The following is a 24,388-nucleotide window of genomic DNA, read 5'->3' on the forward strand; positions in this document are numbered from 1 at the left end:
TAACATCGATGTTTGTACCACGGAAGCCCTCCGCTATTCAACTGTACCGGCGAAAGTAGACAATTCACCGGCTACACTAAAGACATCAAAACGTTGCTGCGCGATGAAACCTTCAATCAATTCACCGCCATTGTCTGTGATCCCACTGTGCCAAAGAGGCGATTTGGCATTCACATCAACACTTATAAGAATTGGGCGACCTGCTACCAGCTTAACAATTCTATCCTGTTTTCCAAATGCTGTTCAGTGGAATCCCTGTACTGAAAGTACGAACTAACAACAACTAGGTCCAGACCATCCACGGCAAGCTTGACAATGACGTCATACGTGTCAGAGGCTTGCTGTATGCAGAAGCTATCTAAAGACTTAGATGTGTGAAGCACAGAACGGCGAATTTACTGCCACAAACGAAAACCTTCTTCCAGGCTGGGAAACCTGGCAGACTATCCTTGACCACGTACGAGTGTTGTAGAAGAACGACATTGAGGCTCCGTTTTTCGACAACATTGCCTAACTCAACTTGGACTACATAGGCACCCTGGGCATTTAGTTGACCGAATCTAACTATCGAGAGAGTTGATATAAATCTCGACTGCTCTCGTGTAACAATCACACTCCTTGCTATTTACGGAGTGCCTATGAATCTTTCTCAACCTTTTACAGTTAACGCAAGTGGGGTCCAGTGGCTATATACCAACCCCGAAAGGGAAGACATCCGCCTTGTGATGCTTCCGGTCGTTACACCACCTTCCCGTTCCTAGTCCTGATGGGCTTTAACGGGAGAGTCCAGAGGCTACATCCGATATTCAACGAAGAATTTCTGCTGGTCCAAAAAATCTATACCTAAGTTATTATAATAAAGCTGTGTAAAATTTACATCTAGCCATAAGATTCTTTATAAATTAAATTTGAAACCATATTCTGCAACAGCTTAAGAGAACAGACAAAGTGAAACGTCTAAATTACTGCTACTAGCTTTTCAACAAATTTTCGAAGGACAGATAAACCCAATGCCGTATTTCATGTCAGACGAGGCATTGTTTCATATAAATGGGGGTATTAATCTGCTCAACACCAGGTATTGATGATGAAAATCCTCATCAAATATTTGACCGTTTACTTCTTCATCTTCCCCATGAGATAATCTGTGTACAGTGTGCTGTTTTTGGAAATCATATACTGGGACCGATATTTTTTGACCAGTCAATACAGAAATGTACCATACAATTTTTGAAAAATTGTATGTTTAGTTAACAAATCATGAAAACATAGGGCTTCTCCCAAGTCGGAGCAACATCTCATGCCTCAAATGATTCACTAGCACACGCTAGTGAGTCCATGCGATTTACAGAAGAGCGAAATGTGTGCCAAGGGCAGTGGTCTCTGTGTTCCAGATTTGTCTAGTTGCGATATTTATTTTGGCGCTATTTAAAGGATAAAATTTATGAATGAAATCCTTTCACTACTGGTGAACTGAAGGCGGACATTTTACAAGATACTGACGGCATTGACAACATTATGCGTCAGGTGACTTTCAATATGATCACTCGAGCACAAAAGTGCATTGCTGTGTAGGTCGTTCACTTCGAAATCTTTTTTGAAAAATAGGTAAATATGAAAATTCTCCTAATCTAAATACAGAATTTAATTTAACAAATGACCTTCTCATTTTTTCACTTCATTCATAAAATTTTACATGTCTCAGCTGTTTATACCTGCAAAATGGTTTTAAATTATTCATAGTTGTTCCGTTTTAAATTGTTGACCAGGCACATAACATCATCTAATTGTCTAATTAGATGGTACACAACACTATCTAATTGTTTTAAGACCAATTTACAACACTCTTTTACTAATTATAGTACAAAAATTATATTACTTCTAATCGAATTTGTAACTGTCTCCAGTTGTTAATTTACCAAATTTCAATGTTAGTCACATTAAATTATCAGTATAACAGACATGGTAAATGCAAAAGCTCTGTGAACAATGAAAATGCATATCAAAATGAATCACATTGTTTAAGTACATCTTCATAAATATCTGGATTCATCTGACAAAGAAAGTTCTTAAACTTGCATTTACATAAATAAAATTTTAAAGAGATGTAGCAGTTGTGTTTTTACAGGAAAAGAGCTCATATTCTTATCTACTTATGTGATCCACATTATCCTTCATACCTTTCTGACAATAGATTGCGTTATATCTTTAATCCACCTTAAATAATGTATGACACCTGTCATACTGAAAAATATAGATGAGTTTTAATTAGAGCCAACCTAGAACCTAAATCATCATTCCCATTTTCAGATGAACCCTGATTAAGGTTTTTAATGGATTGATCATAAACAACTGAAAAACAGTTTGGAACTGAAATTTTGATCCAAAGTATCTGATGAAGTAAATTATCACTTCAGAAGAGCGCACACTTACTGAAACAAGGGGTAGAATAAAACTAGGTTCACTGAAGTTAAGACTTACCATGTAGAGCAATCCACCCCTCAGTTTAATAATTAACAGCTTGCTTAAGTGGTAGTTCTTTCTCTCAAATCTTGTCTAGATCAAAGAAATCTTGGAAAGAGAACAATATTTTTATTTTTTACATTACTGTTAAAAAAAATACTATCATTATCTATGTTATACTATAAGGACTCAAACAAAAACTTCCGGTTTAAAAGAATCACGAATTGTGTATTAAATATGCAGTTATAAGTGCCAACTGATTCATTTATATAATACTTGCATACTGACAAGGTATTAATATAGGCTTATTATATTAATCTGCTGTTTAATAACGCTGTGAAGATTAAGTGCTAATGAAGATGAAAAAAGGATATAACTTTTAGAAAAATTAACATTGTCACTGAAGTTCAGATAATAGAATCATCTTACAAACTATAAATCCTGAGACTTTACAAAATCACCTGCCAAATTGTTAATGGGCTTACTTCTTGTTGGGAGGCAATAATCTACATAAAAGTATAATAAATATGAATAACTTTTAGTACAATTACTTCTCTTTCCAATCAGGATTCTTCATTTTATGAGGTCAATTATTGGCAGCAGTATTAGTCTGTTCAGTGGATATTCCTGCTCAGATCACACTCACATATCTTCACAGCGAACTAAGATCATGCTTGCTGCAAAATTTTGCAGTTAGTTTAAGTACTTAAAGCCTAACATTGGTTTTGTTGTTCAGTTTAAAAACAGTGTTTTGGAATCTACTAGTCTAGGATGATTTTAATAAAATAAATAATTATCAAAAAACATAAATTTCTTCTTGATAAATTAATTGTAGTTAATCATATCTTGCTCTTTCTCACTCTCTCAATCCCTCTCTCTCTAACTATATATATATATATACAAGTATATACTACATGGGCATCTATTGTGAAGCATAGTGGAAATATCAGTAAAAAAAAAACCATTACAAATTAAACTGAGATTTAATATTTTATTGAAACCACATAATTATTTATTAGATTATTTCTCAGACTATTTTTCTTCTATGTTGATAACAGCTGCTCTGGAATGCTTAAACACATTATTTTATATAATAATGAATTTGAACCAATAAATACAAAAGCACTGTCAATTCTTACTTTCATGTCTTTTTAACTTAACTATCTCATGTCTTTTTAACATTTACTATGCTTCAAAGTAAAAATTAATGGGTGTGAAGTCTGGTGACCTAGATGGCACTTCTGTTACACCTCACCTTCCAATAACTTTACCATCAAACAACTCATTCTTAACGTAGTCTTGCACAACTCTTAAATGACACTATGTTATTAATCATGTTGAATGTAAAGTAAGTTGAAATATTTGTAATTCATCTGTGGCCCCAAATGACATAGGTAGCAGCTCCAAGTATTTCTTTGCAGTAACTGAACCATGAAAAAACTAAGGCCCACAGTGTTTCTGGAACAATGTTTAAATGACTATTCAACTTACAAAATTATTAAATTACAACCGTCTGTGTTCCAGTACCAGATTTTTAAACCAAAAATCCTTTGTAATCTATTAAAAATGTTCACCGCACAAATCAACAATAGCTGTATAAACCATATTAGATAAATGATCCTAATAACAGCTATATCCAATATATGATTGATCGAATAATAATACACTCTTGTGTTTACATAAATAACTGTAGATGAAAACAAAAATAGGGTAATATAAAGTTGATGGGACAATCACAATCAAAATTATTTTAATATTTTCAGTGAATAGTGTTTTTTGACCCACTCAGTATATGCGTAGATAAATACTATTTATACAAGCATTAAATGGCATAAAATTTCCACTCAATTTTGTTATTTCAAACTCTCGTTTGAAATAAAAGTTTTTTTCTGATATTTGTATCCAAACTTAAATGAATCTACATATTAATTTAAAATGTTGAAAACTGAACATTTAATAATAAATAGTTAAGATGGTATTGTCACTAATGTGGTCTTTAAAAGTAATTTGCAGTGTGTTAGTAAAGTATTCAGACATAGTAAATGTGTATGTGTACTGTCTAACAGTTTGTATGCATGCAAGTGTCCATATGTGTATCTATATTATTTCTGTTATCTATATTATTTATGTAAATGTTTAAATATTTCAGGTTATATAATGGCTCCAGCATTTTCAGGAATTCATGGTAGAGGTATAAAGGTAGGAATAGGAATATGTTCTTGTGACCCATATGGAACATGTTCATGCTATCCAAATATTCAAGGAAAATTACAACCTAAGAATAATACCAGAAAATATTCTACTACATTAGCTCCTAGTTGGGAAAGTCGTAATCACACTCCACCTAATCGAGGTATAAAAGCTTATTTCAGTATATGTTTCAATTTTTATAATGTATTGTACATTTTTAAATTTACTCCATTGTCTACAGATATTCTTTTATTATCACCTATAATTTACACATATGAAGTGAAAAATATGGCATATAAGTTTTTTTTTTATTTAATCAATTATTACACAAATTGTGGTCTTACTAAAGATTAAATTAAAAGATTAGGTTTTTTATAAATTAAGAAAACAAATACAAATGCATATAGTACATATGAAATAATAAATTATTCAGTTGAAAAAAATTAAAAGACCATGAGAAATTTTTGAATACATTTATTTATACTTGTTACTAGGGTAAAAATATTTACTACTAAATTACATGCCATTATTCTCTTTATTAGCTGTATGCTAATGTTGGAAGTCTTGTCCTTTACAGTGAGCACCAATAAGTAGTGGATTGTGTACTAATGCACGGTAATAATATAACAATAGATTGATTGTAATGTACCAATTTTGATACTTGATTCCCTAATTTAGATCAATATCCTTTGCCAGATCACATAGAAGATTTTGAACAAGGCATTTTTAAAATTGTTTTCATTTCTCAGCCAAATAAAACAAGTGTTTTTATTAATAATGAATTAGGATACCCTTCTAACAGTAAAAATATTGATGGTAATCTTGTTTATCTCTCTTACCAGTTTTCTAACATATACAATTTCATTCCGTTAATAAAATTTATTAAAAACTGAAGAAAACTAAATAAAATCACCTTTTCAACTGACTTTTAATTGAATATGACTTTATGACTGTGTTAAATGTCCAATAAAATGTTACAAATTGTGCTACTTCCTATTAATTCATAATGATTAAATTTTTGAAATAAAAATTTTTGAAATGAAAATTTAAAAGAAAAAAACTTGTTTGTTAGTACTAATAAACTGAATAAAAAAATATAAAAGTTTTCAATAATAAGGTAGGAATTAAATGGTATTTTTTTTTAAATCTTTTAAGATAAATGCTACATTAGCTGCTGCAGAGTGGAAAATATATAATAACCACACATGTGTAGAGAAGATCTAGTCGCTATTCTGTGCTACTGCTAATAAGACAAAGCGCCATCTACTATTTTAGAGACCATCATTAAGAAACAGTATCTTCTATGGAGTGAAACATTACTACTTACAATTTCTTATTCATGTAAGTATTACTTATATAGCCCAAGCTATATAAGTAATACTTACACCCAATTTTATTCACGTCATGATTGATAAATTTGTAGTTAAGTCTGACCAGGATTAGAATTTGAACCCAGAATCTTCTGTATGAAAGTCAGAGAGGGGTCACTTCAATATGGAGAGGTAGCATAGCAGAGTGATTTTATATTAAACAAAACAACCAATTTTTATTTAATTTTTAAAAATAATTTTACTTCACTGAAACAATTATATCTTGAAAAATTACTGAAAACTGGAAAATTTAAATTTTATTGGGCGTAAATTCAAGGGTGATTGAAAATTAATCTAAACTAACTCAGTGCTTTTTTGTTTAATTTTTGTTATTAGTTTTTTGAAGAACTGTAATTGCACTGCGTTTAAAAGTAATTGGGGGAAATAATTTGCAATTACTAATTTGCAAACACGTATAAGAAAAAATAATTGCTGATATCATTCTTATACTATATACTTATACTATATTATATATATATAATATATATATATATATACCCTATATATATATATATAGTGCAATATTTTGAATTTTGAGGGGGACCGTCACTTAAATTATTAACTTATATGAAAATTCAATTTTTGTCTACAAGCTAGTACGCCTTCACTGCTGTTAGTCGTAATAATTAAATTTACACGTTTGAAAATCAGATTCTTAGTAGTTATTTTACAATTTGTGATCAAAAAATATTAATGTTTTAATTGTTTTTTAATTGTATTTTAATTGTTTTTTCTTTTTAATGAAATTGTTTTCCAATTATTTTAAATATTAAATGTCGGCTATGAACCATGAATATTAGCATTTGAAAATCAATAAATGGATTTATCACAAAATATACGGGGCAGTTTATGAGAAAATAGAAATCAATTTCTAATATTTTTTTTCTATTTGTTAAGTTCAATAAGTAAACTTTATATACGTAATAAGTTATTTACGAGAAAGGGGGAAATTTCGTCAATACTCTAGTGCGTTAAGCAAACATTATATGTTTAATGATTTCAAGTATTGATGTTAAACAGTGTTATTATATTTGTTGTGTTGAAACATTCAAAAATTCAGTTAACCTGAAATACTTGTATTATATCTTTTGTGATGAGTTTGAAGCTTAATAACTCGCTTCATATTAATAGCAAATTTTTATGTTCATTTCTTTAATTTCAGGATCTGTTTTGTTCCCCTTATCGTTTTACCACCAAAATTCTTATTCATAAACCAAACAAAATTATTCTTGCCTCCTTTTTAATCTTACTTAAAGCCATATGTACATAAAAGATTTTGTTAACTTTCAACTAATTTATTTTTCCTCAGTTTAGGCGTTTTCGTCTGACGAGATATCAGTTAAAGGCCATTTCCAAATAATACTATTCATTTTCCATGTGATACTATTTCAATCAGGAAAATTATTTTTAAAACTTAAAAAGCTGATATAAATTCGTACTTTACATTCGCAACAGCATAGACTACATTGTGAATTGCTACTCATAAGACGATGAGCCGCTGCCTAATAATTTTCTTGGAAGTTACAGCCCTGCAATGGTGTGAATTATTTAACCAAATTTTTATTCACAAATTATACTCAAAAATGTATCAATAATTATTTAAAAGGTTTTATCTGGTTGGAGAAACTTATGAAGTACAGTTCATTAGTAGTCATCAACACAGATACCAAATTTGAAACAAAATGACTTACAAATAATCAGTTTTAAAATAATCATCCTACATAGAATAAACAATGTTAGATTTGAAATCATACTTAACTAAAATTATCCACTACACATAACATAAATCCTATCAAACTACAAAATTAAACTACATTAAAATAAAATTTTAGTTAAAATAAAAATTAAACAGAAATAAAATAAACATTGTGAACTACAAAAATATTTAATTATCATAACAAGTGGCGGCTCGTAGCTAAAAAGTAGGGATACTGCCACAGAAATTTTTTTTTTCTGTGACAGTATCCCTACTTTTTAACGGTTAAAGTTTTCTATAAAATAAAAGGACCGAAAAAAAATTAATCAAATAAAATTGCTGGAAGCAGGATAATAATCTAATTCCACGGTTTATCGCATTGAAGATTATGGTACATGGTTTTTAGGCACAACACAACGCGGAGTAAAAAACAACTAACTACCTTCCACCAGCAGGTCAGGGTCAGAACTGAGGAAGCGACAGTGCTCTCTCGCCTTCGCATCCTCGCGTGCAGCTTCCTATGTACGCATGTGCATATAGGAAGCTATCCAAACACCATGCCGCTGGAACTGTGAAGCACACAGTTCCAAACAAAGATTTTTGTACCTTTTTCATAAACTGGGGGATGGCTGATGACGTTAAGCTTAAGGACTAAAGAAAGTAAATAATCGAATCTGTCTTTGACTGTTATTAATTTTTACTTCCTTGTACGAAGATAAACTAATACAAAATGTTGATACGGACACCACAAAAAATGTGATGCGATGTGGTGTCCACCACAATGCAATTGTATAACTGTCCACTTTATTAAAGAATTAGAGGATCGTATCTCACTTTCAAATCACATGAAATAAGTTTAAATGAAATGCAGCAAAAATGTGTATATGTAATTTAATAGTCGTACAAGGAAGTCATGTGGTGTTCACATCAGTTTTTTTTTTTAAATAGCAAACGAAGCAGACGTAACTGTTAATTAACGATTTTTTTTAAAGCTGTTTTAGTTACTAAAACAGGTGAAATGTTTCAGTTATTAATTGTCTGATAAATTTCTAAATTTACACTGTTAAGTTTTACTTGACAAGGTTTAAGTTTTACCAGCTGCAAAAAATTATTCGTTTTTTTCTTTGAGATTTAACTAAATGCATCTCCAGTCAACAGAGAATAAAAACTTGATCATCAAGTAACTTGTCGGCCGGATCAAAGGCTTTAAATAAAATATTATATACTGTAATTTCCGAGTAGCTTACCAGTATATATTTCTTTCCCTATAAACTAACCTTAAAATATTTCCCTACAAGTATAATGAGAAAACGAGAATTTTATAATCTGCGGAATAATTAAATAAAAATATCTGCCGTAATAAAAATGAATAATAATAAGTCTGTAATAATAAATCTACCGTATAAAATTGTATAAGCTCCAAATTACTATTATTACGGACTATTAGTACTGCAACCTCCCAGAAAAAAGTCAATCTTTATAAAATTAAATTAAATTTAAAAAGTAAAAGTATAGTCAGATTCTTCTTATGTTACTCTCTGTTAATGTATACTAAATAATTATTTTTCGTAGTTAAAATTTTAGATTCAAAAAGTAAAAAATTCAAGATGCGTTGGAAAGATCCAACGCATCTTATGTTGAAACTTCCAGGTAAATTTTATTACTTTAATGATAATAGATAAGTCGACATGATATAAGTCATTTCTGCAATTGAATATCTATTCTTAATACCGACAAGCATTCCGTGACATGTACTTGTATAGCGGAGAATGTGTTATAAAAAACAAGTTTTACATTGCCTTAATCTAGTCCAGGAAAACGAAGATGATTTTAATCCCTTTAGTGCGTCGCTGTGTTGTATTATTATTTTCTGAAAAAATTCCGTTGCCTCTTCAACCTCAAATGATGTGCGCACTTCACATTCACATTACAGTAGAACAGATTGTGAAAACAACAAATTAGTTATCGTCATAAAAAAAAATTCATTATATATAATGGCTCTACTTATTAAGGATTCATTATTTTTATATTCATAAATATCGCTATGCAAGCGGGAAAAGGTTTTATTTTTTCTTTTATGTAAAAAAATCAACTAATAAGTACACTAAATTGAACCCAAAACCTCTGTTACCCTACTTATAATGATTACTAGAGAATTTTGGTTTCTGAGTATAACTAATTGATTTACTGAAAGTTACGATTTATGTATAAATAGGCGAGTGAGACTACCTCATTGCAGCGTTAAGGGTCCGCTTATAAAATGTCAGTACTAGCTTAATGTAAAGTTTCTTTTTAATTCGTAAGCAGTTTTCTTATTTGTAGGCGAAAATTTACAATTTTTAATTTTAAAAACTATGGATAACAAATAAAAATCGAGTTTAGGTATTATTAGTTTAAATTTGATTTTATTTACGCCAATGTTCTCAAAAGTTAATTCCTACAAAATCTCTTACTAAAACTTTTGTTTCTTTACTTGCTGTTGAACGAAGTAAATTTACACCAAACATAAAAAATGTGTTTTATGATTCGGGTTTTTTGAGCTTCAAAATAATTTTCTCAGAAACTCCCGGGAAAATAATTCTGAGTTGAGAGTCAATTTTTTTAATCTTCAGGTAAAAAACCACTAACAATTTGCGTCAAAGAATTTCAGTACTGCCTCATTTTATCGTTGGAACAGAAATCGGAGCGAAATTTTTTGTTAGTCGTAACTAGAAGTCGAAGCATTTCTGAGGCGAACGTATGTTTTAGTGAAATTTTATTTTTATTTCTACCAATAGAGCAATAGCCTAAAATTATTTCCGGATTTTCGTGAAAAATTCTTTATTCTTTCTATTAAGCGCCTTAAACAAGAGATTTAACATAAAAAAAAACTCTTATTACATTTGAAATACATCTTGTTAAATCAACAACTACATAACTCATAAACTCTATACCAGAAATTAGTGTTTTCTAATCGAATAAACCAATGAAGTGTAGTCAAGTTATTTCTAGAAAATCGAAATTAACAATTTAGTTGTTTAATTGTCTAGTATAAAGATGAGACTTATTTTCTATGTGGTTTACATATGAACGTAATTAATTTGTTGAATACAAACTAATCCTCTTTACCTCTCTCTTTGTTTCTACCATCACAAGTAAGATACTGAAAATTTATCAGTGAATATATGTTACCACATGTAATATAATAAACGAATATCATGTTAAAATTTCATTTGTGGTACTAAATCCTTTATTCAGGTCCTGAGTGCGGAGCAGCTTGCCTCACTGGAGTTGTGTCGGGAAGTTTGTTAGTAACAGCAACCGTCGCCATGCTTTTCATCATCTGCAGAACCAGGTAACTTTATAATGGACAAATAATTTTTATTACTTTATTCAAAATCTCAGAGGTACACTGATGACCCATTTCAGGCTCTATTTTCGCAGTTTAAAATTTAAATTCTTCCTTTCACCCTGATGGAAACAGTATTTTGTAAAATTAAAACCACGACACCTTTCATGGTAAAATAGAACTAATAACTAAAATAAGTATCAAATTAGCCTGCACAGCATGGCTTGTCTGGTTTTTTTCTTAATATATCATTACATGTTACCACAAAAATATACGTCGATTTTTTTTAATTTAAATTACCCAAAGCACATAAATAATACGTTTATGAATAAGCAAGCGGGTATCTGAAAATATGGTGCACGTAGAATAAAAGAAATATATTCTTTAGATATTTTCCTACAGATTTTTCCTACCGGTTAATACCAATTAATTTCAATCAGTGTTGAAATGTTGCAAAAACGTTACATTATCTTTCACCATACTGTAATTTTATCTTTCATTATCATATTTTGCATAAAAACTTTGTTATATTTTCCCGATTAAAACGTACAGTATATTATAGATGTTAGGGTATATTTAATTCCTATAAAATAAAAATCGCTTCAATTGACTTCAAAAATTGGTAACTCGCTTTCGTAATAATACTTCTCGACGAGTTCACTTTTAATTTTATAAAGCATCAACATGCTTTATAAAATTTAAAGTTTGGCGAACTGGGATTCTGGCTGACACAATTCCTGACCAGCCATGGGGTCTTTCGTTCATAATTGTATGGACGAAGAAGAGCTGAAAACCCCTTCTCCCAATATTGTCGGGAGTTAGACACACCGGAACACGTGATATTCCTGTGCCCGTGGTGTGATGAGGAACGCCGCGACTGTCCTGCCGTAACTATGTGTATCGAGGTTGGGACCATCGTCTGAACGATGTTACACAGTTCGGTGGACTTCGACACTGTAACAGGATTTGTGTCGGTAATATTGCAAAAAAAATATCGGGAAGCGAAGAGATGAGGGACACCTCCGTACGGAGCTGCCGTTCGCCCGTGCTTAGCACGGGCGGTCGGTGGTGATGAAGTGCGGGGCTCTCGAGCCCCTGAACTAAAAGGATGAATCCCGGCGGGGCCATCCCTCCGGGAGTGACCCCGTTAGAGGCGAAGCACAAAGGACCGAGTCCCGTTTGCTGGGAGATGGGGGACGGGAACGGCATAGCCGGGCCTGGCGTTTCCCTCGTCTGGCGACTAGAGGCAAAGGCACCTCCCGGAACCGTGTTCATGCTTAATTGGAGGTCTGGTTTCGGGTGGCAGGGGGGAAAAAAACATCAAAATATTATTTTTGGTAGTCTTCATCAAACTGTTGATGACTGTCTTTAGTCGTTGGAGCTTGTATTTCACTATGACTTATAGCGTAGAAGAATTGCTGCACCAGATTCAATTGGCAATTATTCATAAAATATATAAGTAACAGTTATTCATATAACTAACATCGGCAAATCAGTTTCACATGGTATTTATTGTAAACAATGTATCTTTACAATAAAAAAAGATAGTCAGTGGTATAATATTATTTATACCGCATAATATTAATTACTCTGATGATGATGATAGTGAAACGACTACCTTAGAGGTGTCAAACTTAGGTTATTGTATGATTATTATGGATATAACGAACCTACTTTAAATTTGCACCATAATTCTGGTATCCAGTCATCTCCAACTTATATTCCATTGCGAATAGGACATATGACAGTACTCAGTTTTGAAATTCTGTGCATAAAATTCACTGTGCAATTCTTAGTTCTGAATCTCGAAAGAAGCCATCTGATCTACATGGCTCTAAAATTTGAAATTGTATATTTTAAACTCTTTTAATCTAAACAATATTTCTAATGGAAACGACCTTATCAGAAACCCAGAAATGTACCTCTGTTAGTATCAACTCTAAACTGAGCTCTTTCCCAATCATTTTCAAATAATTTGTAGATGTAAGTAATAAATTTCACGTCTCCTCCGACTATAGAAATGAAACGAAACGGATAACAGTAATGTGAATAATTTTAACCAAAAAATAACTTGGGTAGTATTATTAGATCAAAACCGAAATCTATTTCATTATTACCAAAAATATAAATAATATTATTAAATTTAATGTTAGTATTGTTCTTAATACTTATACGTGTAAATTATAAAATAAAAATCAGATTCGTGTAATGTTGCACACAATTAAAATACATTCAGACACAAAGTAATCATAATTCATAACATAAGGCACCAATCAGCAGAGAACAGCTTGACATATTTTTTGTTGATATAGTCCAAAAACCTAATAATAAAGAATTATTAGGAAACAAATATTTGTAATGCAGGGGATTAGTTTTGAACCACTATACGCTAAGAAACAAGGTAATCCAGTACAAACGTTACTGTCACTCAAAAACCTATTGCCATCATCAATGTCATTTAATAAAATGTACTGAAAATCACCCAACAATTGAATGTAAAAATTAGATCTAACGATGATGGAAAATCATGCAGTCATCGACTGGATGATTTGTTGTCATAACCAACAAATTATAAGAGCTGTAAAGCCTACAAAGAAATTCAAAATAAAAAAATTTCATCTAATAAGAAAAAAGATCTGCAAGTTGGTGCTCCCAAAAGTGATCTTCAATCTTTTCCTTAATTGCAAGTTTACCGGCCTCCAAAAACTCATTAAGACCAACTATTTATAACGACACCATGGTATAACAAATTACATTAATTCTCATCCCGAATCTCAGTTTTCTTTGTAAACGCAAACAACCACAGGAAACCCTCGTTTTTTCAAAAGATCTTCTTCAGTATCTTCTATTGCTCAAACATTACAACAGCCGGCGTTAAACTTTAACACACAAATATACTGAACAAGTCTTCTCCTCATCCACCGCCCTGAAATGAAATTGGCTGAAGATTTTCGATTATTTCTTAATGTTTTTCCAACTTTAATTTTTAAATAAGCTTGAAGGTTGCCTCATGCGAATTCCACTATGGAAAGCAAATGGTTTGGTTCGCCATGTCAAGAGGTTAAATCTTTATTTTTCTTCATCGATGAGATAATCTTTTAAGTCATTTTATATGATCAACATTTGAATTCTTGGATTCTCAACCTACTATGCTAATCCCCCGGACAACCATGCTCATGGCGGCACTGCTGTTGCTATTAGAATTTCTATTAATTGTTTAATGTGATAATTTATAAATCAGGAAAACTACAAGTTACCACATTATAACCGTCAACGATTGGTTCGGATACCTCACCATATCCCGTCTACCGTCCGCCAACACGTAGGCTCACTGCTGAAAATTTTAAAACATACATGTGTATTTTCATATTAGGCCAACAACAGAGATAATGCAGGCTGTCAACAGAGAGGGGTCACATCAAACATTACCTAGAGGGTGTATATTGTATCAAGTGATGGCAGAACAATAACTTTCTTTCTTATCAAATTCCGAACCAGTTTATTGGCCCTTTGGTGTGAATAGACCTGATCTTCTGTACTTTATCATTTTCTAAAGCTTGTCGGAGAGATATTGCCGTATTGAGTCTCCTGTTCATCTTTCTTCCGATTACTCAGCAATTTTATTAACCGTTAATCGATAAAGTCAGGATGGAGCCAAGTCCTTCATTGCTGTATAACATTCATACAAATCGGTATTTTTTTCTTCAAGAAAATTATTGTTAATTCAGTTCCCAGACGGAAAATGACGTCGATCACACTACAGGAAGGTTAACATCCATTATTCACCAATCGGCTTGGGCATCCGCTCCTACAACTAACAGAAGTCGTTCACATCCTGATCTTCCTATGAATATCAAAATTGTTGTACAGAAGAGGTTATTTTATACGGCAACTGGCAATCAGTTAATAAAAGAAATTTCAATAACGCCATTAAAAATTGAAAACGACTCTTATTCGGCCATTAAAATTAATATTTAGAAGACTTTTCGAAAACTTAACTCCGACTGCAGCAACGGGCGACTCCCGTAAAAAGTTAAAAGCAAATTAAAAGTTACAAAGCCAGCCCCTTCCTAATGGAAATTAGACCAGAAGTGATGATGGAAAAGATTATTTATTTCCTTCACAACTACAGAAGTCTTTACCTTATTCCTACCTCAATCTGTTGAAGTAGAAAATTATTGCCCATCTCTAATGATTTCAGATGGCATTGCAAATCAAGAAAGTCATATTCTCTGAAGGTTAAAAAAAGTGAAACTAATTACATCAATTTAAAAAATTCTGCAGATTTTCACCTGATTACCCATGAAATACTAAAAAAAATTCCTCTCAAGGCTATAAGGTCCATCTATATTTAATGGCCTTTTTTTCACAGTTACTTTCCAAATACGTTGAAAATGCACAAATAATTGTAATTTCTTGACTAGGTAAATCAATTTATGAAGTTTCTCCATATTAGTCTACCAGTTTATTGCTTCTCTTTACGTGTAATACCCCGAGTCCGAGGTATTTTCAAACGCTTACTTTAAGTGTTTGAAAATGTTATTTTTAGACGATTGCAACCGCTCATAAAGCAATTAAACGTGATACCTGACTTATAGTTCGGCTTTCGGCAAGACATAATACTAAAAAACAAATGCACAGAGTAGTAAATAATATTAGTATCGCCTTCAAGAAAAAGAAAGTTTGTTCTTCTGTTTTTTTTGTTTTTTTTTAATATTAAAAAAGCATTCGACTCATTTTGGCATGACGGCTTGCTACTCAAAAAGCAAACATTTCCTTTCTCACTATTTCTTATTGCTGAACTCATATTTATAAAATCCATTCGTTAAAGTCAAATGTTTCACTGAAGAAACAGATTTTCATCCTATTACAGCGGGAGTCCCCAAAATAGCGATTGCGCGCCTATATTCTACAATCTCTACACCTCCCTCTTATATGTTTCACAAATTACAGTAATTGTAGCTTCTGATGGCGGTACTGCAGTGCAAGCAACTCACGATTCAACTCATCAAGCATCTGTTCATTTAAAAAAGCATTTAAGTGAATTACAACGGTGGCAGAAAAGATAGCGACTGAAAACTAATAAACAAAAAACACTCGTGAAAAATTTACCCTAAAGAAAGATATGTGCCTTCCAGTGTTTTTAACAACCTACAATTTCCTCATTAACATTAAAAGTAAATATTAAGAAGCCTAGAAGGCGGCCCACATTAAGTTTAAAAGAAAACAACTAGATGTAAAATTAAAACAGTTTTATTGGTTATCAAATAAGAAATCTTCACTTCTTATAAAAATTAAATCTCAATATTCCTACAACCCGTATGAATCTTAGGGATCCATTTTTTGAGGATTTCTATTAATTCAAGTATAGAAATTTTACACAGGTATCGATCAAAATTATTACGTACGATCTCCAACACACATGATACAAACATGATCATCCATAGAGATTTCAATATTCCTATATTAAAGGAAAATTAACCGTTTTTACACAAGTTATTTATTGCGTTTATAATCACGTTCTAATATCTTAGCTATCGACTTACTAGAGAATTACACATCGACGATTAAACGGAAAAACCTGCAGATTTATTCTAACACTTCATCATCTTTGGAAGTGATAAAAAATTCTGATGATTCAATACAATAAAATTTACCTACATCAAGTTCATATTATTGTCATCCAAATCGATAATATTTTAGCCATTCTTATTCATGTTAGAAGAAGATGAAACAATTATTCAGTCTCTCTTACAAATGACAAAATTCTGAAAAATGCTGATTGTTCACGGTTCATGTTTTGCGTGTTATTTAGATCTTCATTTTTGTTAGGTGAATCCAGTGGAGTATCTTCATTCACGTGTTTCTTACTTGTATCATAGCTCCTCATTGTTCACTGACTGAACAGGTCGCAGATCTTTTTAGAATGTTAAAAAAAATTATACCCAACGAGCAGCTTTTGTTTTTAATTAAAAATGTAAGCGGTTTGACGTACTAAAATCGCACTGTTTGGCATTCACAAACTTGTTAATAGGTAAGATATTTATTAATTTATTTCTCTAACTCATAGCACGGTTGTACTTACTAACATTGAAGTCGGTTCCTGTAACTATTCATGGTGCCATGTGAAGAGATTACAGTACACTTCATTCCGATACAAAGAGAATTATCGGTATAATTGCAGTTACGCGTAACTGCTATTACTCTATGAAATGTAACTAATTGGAAATCGGTCACGGGAACTACTGTTAATAATTGCAAATCAAATTGTTTAATTATTATCTGTATTGAATATTATGCTATATCTTAGTATAAAAACCGACTATACATCTGACACCTCTAAAAAACCATAAATGTTTCTCAATTTTTTCTGATGAAACTTTTTTCATCGTGAAACAAATATTAATTCCATTTTGATTTTGATTTCTGACTCCGTGATTTTTCAGAACCTACGGAAAATCTACCTGACACAATATTAAGAGATTTATTTCAATTTAAGAGTGACTATTTTTTTTAATCTGGTACAATCTAAATAGAGAAGCTTGAGGAAGAGGAGGTAAAGAAGATTTTGAGGAGGACACCGCAAGAGGTATGAGTAAAAAAGATAAGGTAGAAAATGTAGAAGAAGAATGGGAGAATGTTAAAAAGGAAATTCTTAAATCAGCAGAGCAAACTTAGGCGGAATAAAGAGAACTGGCAGAAAACCTTGGGTTTCAGACGATATATTGCAGCTGATGGATGAACGTAGAAAATATAAGAATGCTAGTGATGAAGAAAGTAAAAGGAACTATCGGCAATTAAGAAATGCTATAAACAGGAAGTGCAAACTGGCGAAAGAAGAGTGGATTAAAGAAAAGTGTTCAGAAGTGGAAAGAGAAATGAACATTGGTAAAATAGACGGAGCATACAGGAAAGTTAAGGAAACTTTTGGGGTACATAAATTAAAATCTAATAATGTGTTAAACAAAGATGGTACATCAATATATAATACGAAAGGTAAAGTTGATAGATGGGTGGAATATATTGAAGAGTTATACGGAGGAAATGAATTAGAAAATAGTGTTATAGAGGAAGAAGAGGAAGTTGAGGAGGATGAAATGGGAGAAACAATACTGAGATCTGAATTTAAGAAAGTATTAAAAGATTTAAATGGCAGAAAGACTCCTGGAATAGACGGAATACCTGTAGAATTACTGCGCAGTGCAGGTGAGGAAACGATTGATAGATTATACAAACTGGTGTGTAATATTTATGAAAAAGGGGAATTTCCGTCAGACTTCAAAAAAAGTGTTATAGTTATGATACCAAAGAAATCAGGGGCAGATAAATGTGAAGAATACAGAACAATTAGTTTAACTAGTCATGTATCAAAAATCTTAACTAGAATTCTATACAGAAGAATTGAGAGGAGAGTGGAAGAAGTGTTAAGAGAAGACCAATTTGGTTTCAGGAATAGAATAGGGACAAGGGAAGCAATTTTAGGCCTCAGATTAATAGTAGAAGGAAGATTAAAGAAAAACAAACCAACATACTTGGCGTTTATAGACCTAGAAAAGGCATTCGATAACGTAGACTGGAATAAAATGTTCAGCATTTTAAAAAAATTAGGGTTCAAATACAGAGATAGAAGAACAATTGCTAACATGTACAGGAACCAAACAGCAACAGTAACAATTGAAGAACCTAAGAAAGAAGCCGTAATAAGAAAGGGAGTCCGACAAGGATGTTCCCTATCTCCGTTACTTTTTAATCTTTACATGTAACTAGCAGTTAATGATGTTAAAGAACAATTTAAATTCAGAGTAACAGTACAAGGTGAAAAGATAAAGATGCTACGATTTGCTGATGATATAGTAATTCTAGCCGAGAGTAAAAAGGATTTAGAAGAAACAATGAACGGCATAGATGAAGTCCTACGCAAGAACTATCGCATGAAAATAAACAAGAACAAAACAAAAAAAGTAATGAAATGTAGTAGAAATAACGAAGATGGATCACTGAATGTGAAAATAGGAGGAGTAAAGATTATGGAGGTAGAAGAATTTTGTTATTTGGGAGGTAGAATTACTAAAGATGGACGAAGCAGGAGCGATATAAAATGACGAATAGCACAAGCTAAACGAGCCTTCAGTAAGAAATACAATTTGTTTACATCAAAAATTAATTTAAATGTCAGAAAAAGATTTTTGAAAGTGTATGTTTGGAGTGTAGCTTTATATGGAAGTGAAACTTGGACAATCGGAGTATCTGAGAAGAAAAGATTAGAAGCTTTTGAAATGTGGTGCTATAGAAGAATGTTAAAAATCAGATGGGTGGATAAAGTGACAAATGAAGAGGTATTGCGGCAAGTAAATGAAGAAAGAAGCATTTGGAAAAATATAGTTAAAAGAAGAGACAGACTTATAGGCCACATACTAAGGCATCCTGGAATAGTCGCTTTAATATTGGAAGGACAGGTAGAAGGGAAAAATTGTGTAGGCAGGCCACGTTTGGAATATGTAAAACAAATTGTTAGGGATGTAGGATGTAGAGGGTATACTGAAATGAAACGACTAGCACTAGATAGGGAATCTTGGAGAGCTGCATCAAACCAGTCAAATGACTGAAGACGACAAAAAAAACAATCTAATTTTTCAATTTAGTATAACTGCAGTACTTTTCGTTTTCAAGGTTCCGTGACTGATATTGGGTATTACTGCAAGTGACATCTGAATATAAAGAAAGTTTGATAATTTTACAAAGTACAAAATCTTTTGTTTACGATACATCTAAAAGGATCAGAAATTTTCAACATCACTAATCGTATGATTTTCTTCTTCCCCTTCCTTTTATGTCTGATCATATTATTTTTGTTTTCCTAATGTGTACATTACAATCTGTTCAACTAGTGAACAATAAGCAACCCCAGGTAAATGAGGAGTAATCTTGCACAGACTCTGGCCTACCATTCCTGAGATGTGTGGTTAATTAAACTCCAACCACCAAAGGACACCGGTATCCACTGTCTAGTATTCAAATCCTAGTAAAAGTAATCAACGTTTACTAGGATTTGAACCTGAAAACTTCGACTCCGAAAACCAGCCATTAAAAAAATTATTCGACGACGAGTTTACCACTGTGGGCTAAACATATCACTCTCCATAAAAAAGGATGGTGAGTGGATTTGTTTGTTTGTTGCATTTGTCCACATTTATATTTTAACTGCTATTGGGGCAGAGCGGATCAATTGCGGTGTGACGAGCTGTTGCACGCAGCAACCGTTCGAACGATTTATACTTCTTAATAAGAATGATTTATCTAAGATTATGTCAGTGTTTTAGGGGGAATAAAGGAAAACACTGGGGTTAGAGCTGTGTTAAAAATTGCAACCCAAGAAACAGGTAAAAATGTTCAGGATTTTGTAGCTTTCGTTGTAAACGTTTTTGTTGTTGTTAGTACGCTAGATTAATGAACTTATTTAGTTACATTTGGCAAAATAATTTTAAAAAATCATCATCATAATGGTAAAACCACGTAAAATTTTCGCGGCGGACCTTAGACCCGCTTTTATTCTAGTAATTATAAACTAATTTTTATGAAATTTTTTTTTTACTTTAATCTGAATTGGTTTTCGAAAATTCTGTTTATTGGCTATTACGTTTACGGCAGAGTCTCAAAAAATTGAAGGAAAGAATATAAAGTACATGTATGTATTTGCGCGCAACCGCCTAGCGTACCACCATGGGTCTGCTCTGCGCCAACAGCAGCTAAAATAAAAATCTGAGCACACACAACAAACAAACCCACGCACCACCTTTTTTATGAGTAAAGTCTAAAATCTACCTATTTTTTTAAAGTTTATTTCGTTTAAATTTACTTATTTACGTTAATAATTAAGGTAAAATGAACGATTTGAATAGGTTATTTTTAAAATTATTTATTTATACAGCAATACCAAGCTGACACCCAATAAAATTACGAGTACCGATATTTATTGATGAATGATAATGAATTTTGTTGCATGCGAAAGATGACAAGCCTGACCGGGACTCGAACCTGAAATCTCTAGGTGAAATCTAAAGAATCTGACCCTACACCATGGAGAACAATAAAAATTTCCTCACGTACTACATTTAAAAAATAAATTTTTTAACCATGCACTACAGAGAAGAGATATCCTATTATAATTGAACCTTTTTTGCATCAACTATTTTAGAATAGAGGATTTATTAAAGCGATTCCCTGTATTGTTTATTATGAAGCTAAACTTTTCAAAGATTCAAAATTACACGATCCGGTTTTAAAGAACGTGATAAGAATTAAAATCCGTAATACGGTAATCCACTGTGTTAAGCAACATTTGCTCATACAATCAGTGCAACCGTACACACACATAAGAGAGATAACCTGCTTCATCATTCCAATATAATAAATAAAAAGATATGAAAAATAACGTAAATTGAAAAAATCTTTTTAAATTCTTGGCCAGCCTGCCGAGGAGCGTTAACTAGGTCTTCTAAACTACTGAAGTGTGTACGGAATTTTCACGACACGTCGTAAAGATTTTAACAATTTTTGTTTTAAATCATTAATATCTCAAAAGCTGAGAGTCATAATAAAATTATTAAAACCAAGAACTGGATTAAAGTCTTAGATATCCTCTGCAAACCGATTCTGTTAAAAATTTAGTTTCATTACACTGTAATGTAAAAAAGTTAAAAGAATGAACTATTGCTCTTTTCTTTCCATACTAAAACCGCTTACGACAGGTTTATGTAACCTAGATAGGTTTCATAAACCTTGGAAAACTTTATTTATTCGATATGTTGAAACATAGATTCTGTTTTTCAGGTGGCTAACGAACTACTGCTCTTTTCTTTCCATACTAAAACCGCTTATGACAGGTTTATGAAACCTATCTAGGTTACATACACCTTGGAAAACTTTATTTTTTCGATATATTGTAACATACATTCTATTTTTCAGGTGGTTAACGAAGAAAACCGGTCAAAGAAATAGAAAATTGAGTGCATCTCAAGTTCCCATCCATTCAACCGATACACTTCTTACGATCGACCCTGGACAGACTCCTACTGATCATAATCTAGAGGCTACAATGGTAATTAAATTAGTTTTAACCTATTTATTTTAACGCCCTTGGCCTGCAAGAAAATTTATAAAGTTCAAAATGGACCAAGATGCGGATAGTTTGACATGTGTTCAACATTTTTATCTTTATTAAAGAAAAATTAAATATAACTATTTTCTATCAAACTACACACAGCACATAATTTTATTGGTGTAATTAATCGCAGAAAGTAATTATTATATCTCTAAGAAACTCATTTCCAAAAGATGTTTTAAATTATTGGAAGTATACAATTTAAAATTTGTTTTATGACAATGAACTTTCTTCTTTTTTTCAATTTATCAATCGTAGCTTTGCTTCTGACAAAAATTTCTGAATAAACCTTTCAGAAATAAACTCGGTTGACACGCCTGATTTTAGGTAAATTTCATAAGAAAGCTACTTATTGTAATAAGTACCATGAGTGGACTTCCGGAAAATTATGACATATCCTCGCGTTTCACATCCCGCAGATCCCAAAACCACCGTTAGTACAAAAGTTTATATATATAAAATATATTTCACTTTCTTGTGAATACTATAACTGCCTTAATTTTTCGCCAATCACTTTCAAATTGATACATAAAATATAACGACCCAAAATCTCGGTCGAGTTCGTTAATGGGCAAAATCGGATCATGCGGGTGAAAATGGGGGCTTTTTCGAAAAAACAAAATATCGCTATAACTTTGTTATTAAGTAAAATATCGAATTCGTTTAAGTTCCTACTATTTTTTGGATAAGGGTATAAAACGTATCTAAGTAAAGTTTTTCGATATCACCAACCATTGGGCCAGAAGGTAGAAAAAATTGGGTTTCGAAGACAAAGAAATCATACCTCCCTTAATAGGCACAGTGTCGAATCGGTTTAAAGTGATCGTTAGTCCTCTAAACATTACCTAAAACTTTTGTCTGAAACAATTTTTCATATGACCAAGATTTACGGCAGGGGATGACCAAAATGTTGCTGGAACTGTAAGAAGATGGGGCTTGTCGTATGCTAAACATGTGAAACTTTTTTCACATGCAACCGTTGTCGTATTGAGTGAATTAAAAATTTTTCTTAACTCTAAGGTGGAAATCTTTTTTAACCCCTACTTAGCACCGGTGAAATCTATCTCCGCCTTCTGACGTGCTGAAAGGGATTTTTTTTAAAATTTCATGTGGTTTTTGAAAACCTACGGAAAATCTACCTTACACAATGTTTTGTAATTTATTTCAATTTAGAAAGACTATTTTTTTTAATGTAGTATAATTTAATTTGTTAACGTAGTATAATTAATTCATCCTATTTTATTTATTTTTTTATCATTCACCTCTCTAACAATAAAATCAATATCATTAGGTGTTTTTCTTTTTATTTCAAAGACCCCGAGAACTCGTAGCATATCTTATTACTAAAATTTAATTTTCCTCTGTCTTTATTAAATGTTACTCTCTGACGATACAGTTTATTTAGTGCAAGAAATAATTTTATGTAGGATATTATTTTATGTTGGATATTGCCAGATGAAAAGGCAACATACCTTTTTCACCTGCACCTTGTTTAAAAGCGCTCTCGAATAAAAATATATTTTCCTCTGACTTAAAATTTACTTACAGAAGTTATAATTTTTTCCAAACACCTGAGAAAAATTTAACGTTGAAGAAAACGAATTATTATTTCTTTGCAACACGACCATATACTCAATATTTTTACTCTGAGAATATTTATTTTAGAACCAAACTGCAACTTCTGTTTTATTTATTTAATCGTTAAATATTACAGAGATACTTTCAATTATTCCAAAATTCTGATTTGAACAAAACTTTTTTTTTAATTTAATTAATTAAAACTACAAATTTGTATCACTAATTTTCAAAAATCGCTGAAATGAAAAAATTTCTGAAAGAAACCTTTTCAACTCTCTTTTATTACATGTTCATAGATTTTTTTATTTAAAACTATTTGGTAGGCTTAGTTTGATGGTTATCAAGCGAAATAAACTGATTTCATAAATAAATATTGTATCTAAAATCATACTAATAAACAATTTAAAAAAATTATCTATGGTATTTAAATATCTTTACTGTAGCATTTTTCATTAAAGGTAGAAATTAAACCGATTATTTGTTTAACTCTTATATTTAAATATAAAAATTACTAATGAAAAAGTTTTTCAGAAACAACCTCAGAAATACTACTGAGTCCAGTCAAGCCCTTAAGTGAAAGAAAAGAAGAGTTGCTGTATTTA

General features: G+C 31.7%; 1 protein-coding gene across 1 annotated transcript in view; it reads left to right on the top strand.

Moving 5' to 3' along the window:
* The window catches only part of Ret (protein kinase receptor Ret oncogene), a 387,727-nt gene that overhangs the window by 313,110 nt on the left and 50,229 nt on the right, over nt 1-24,388 (top strand). Inside the window, exons 11-13 of the mRNA XM_075354801.1 lie at nt 4,613-4,816; nt 10,957-11,053; nt 22,013-22,145. Coding sequence (XP_075210916.1) covers nt 4,613-4,816; nt 10,957-11,053; nt 22,013-22,145 — 434 coding nt within the window. The remainder of the gene's footprint in view (nt 1-4,612; nt 4,817-10,956; nt 11,054-22,012; nt 22,146-24,388) is intronic.

Source organism: Lycorma delicatula, chromosome 1 (genome assembly GCF_047948215.1).
Source record: "Lycorma delicatula isolate Av1 chromosome 1, ASM4794821v1, whole genome shotgun sequence".
NCBI lineage: Eukaryota > Metazoa > Arthropoda > Insecta > Hemiptera > Fulgoridae > Lycorma > Lycorma delicatula.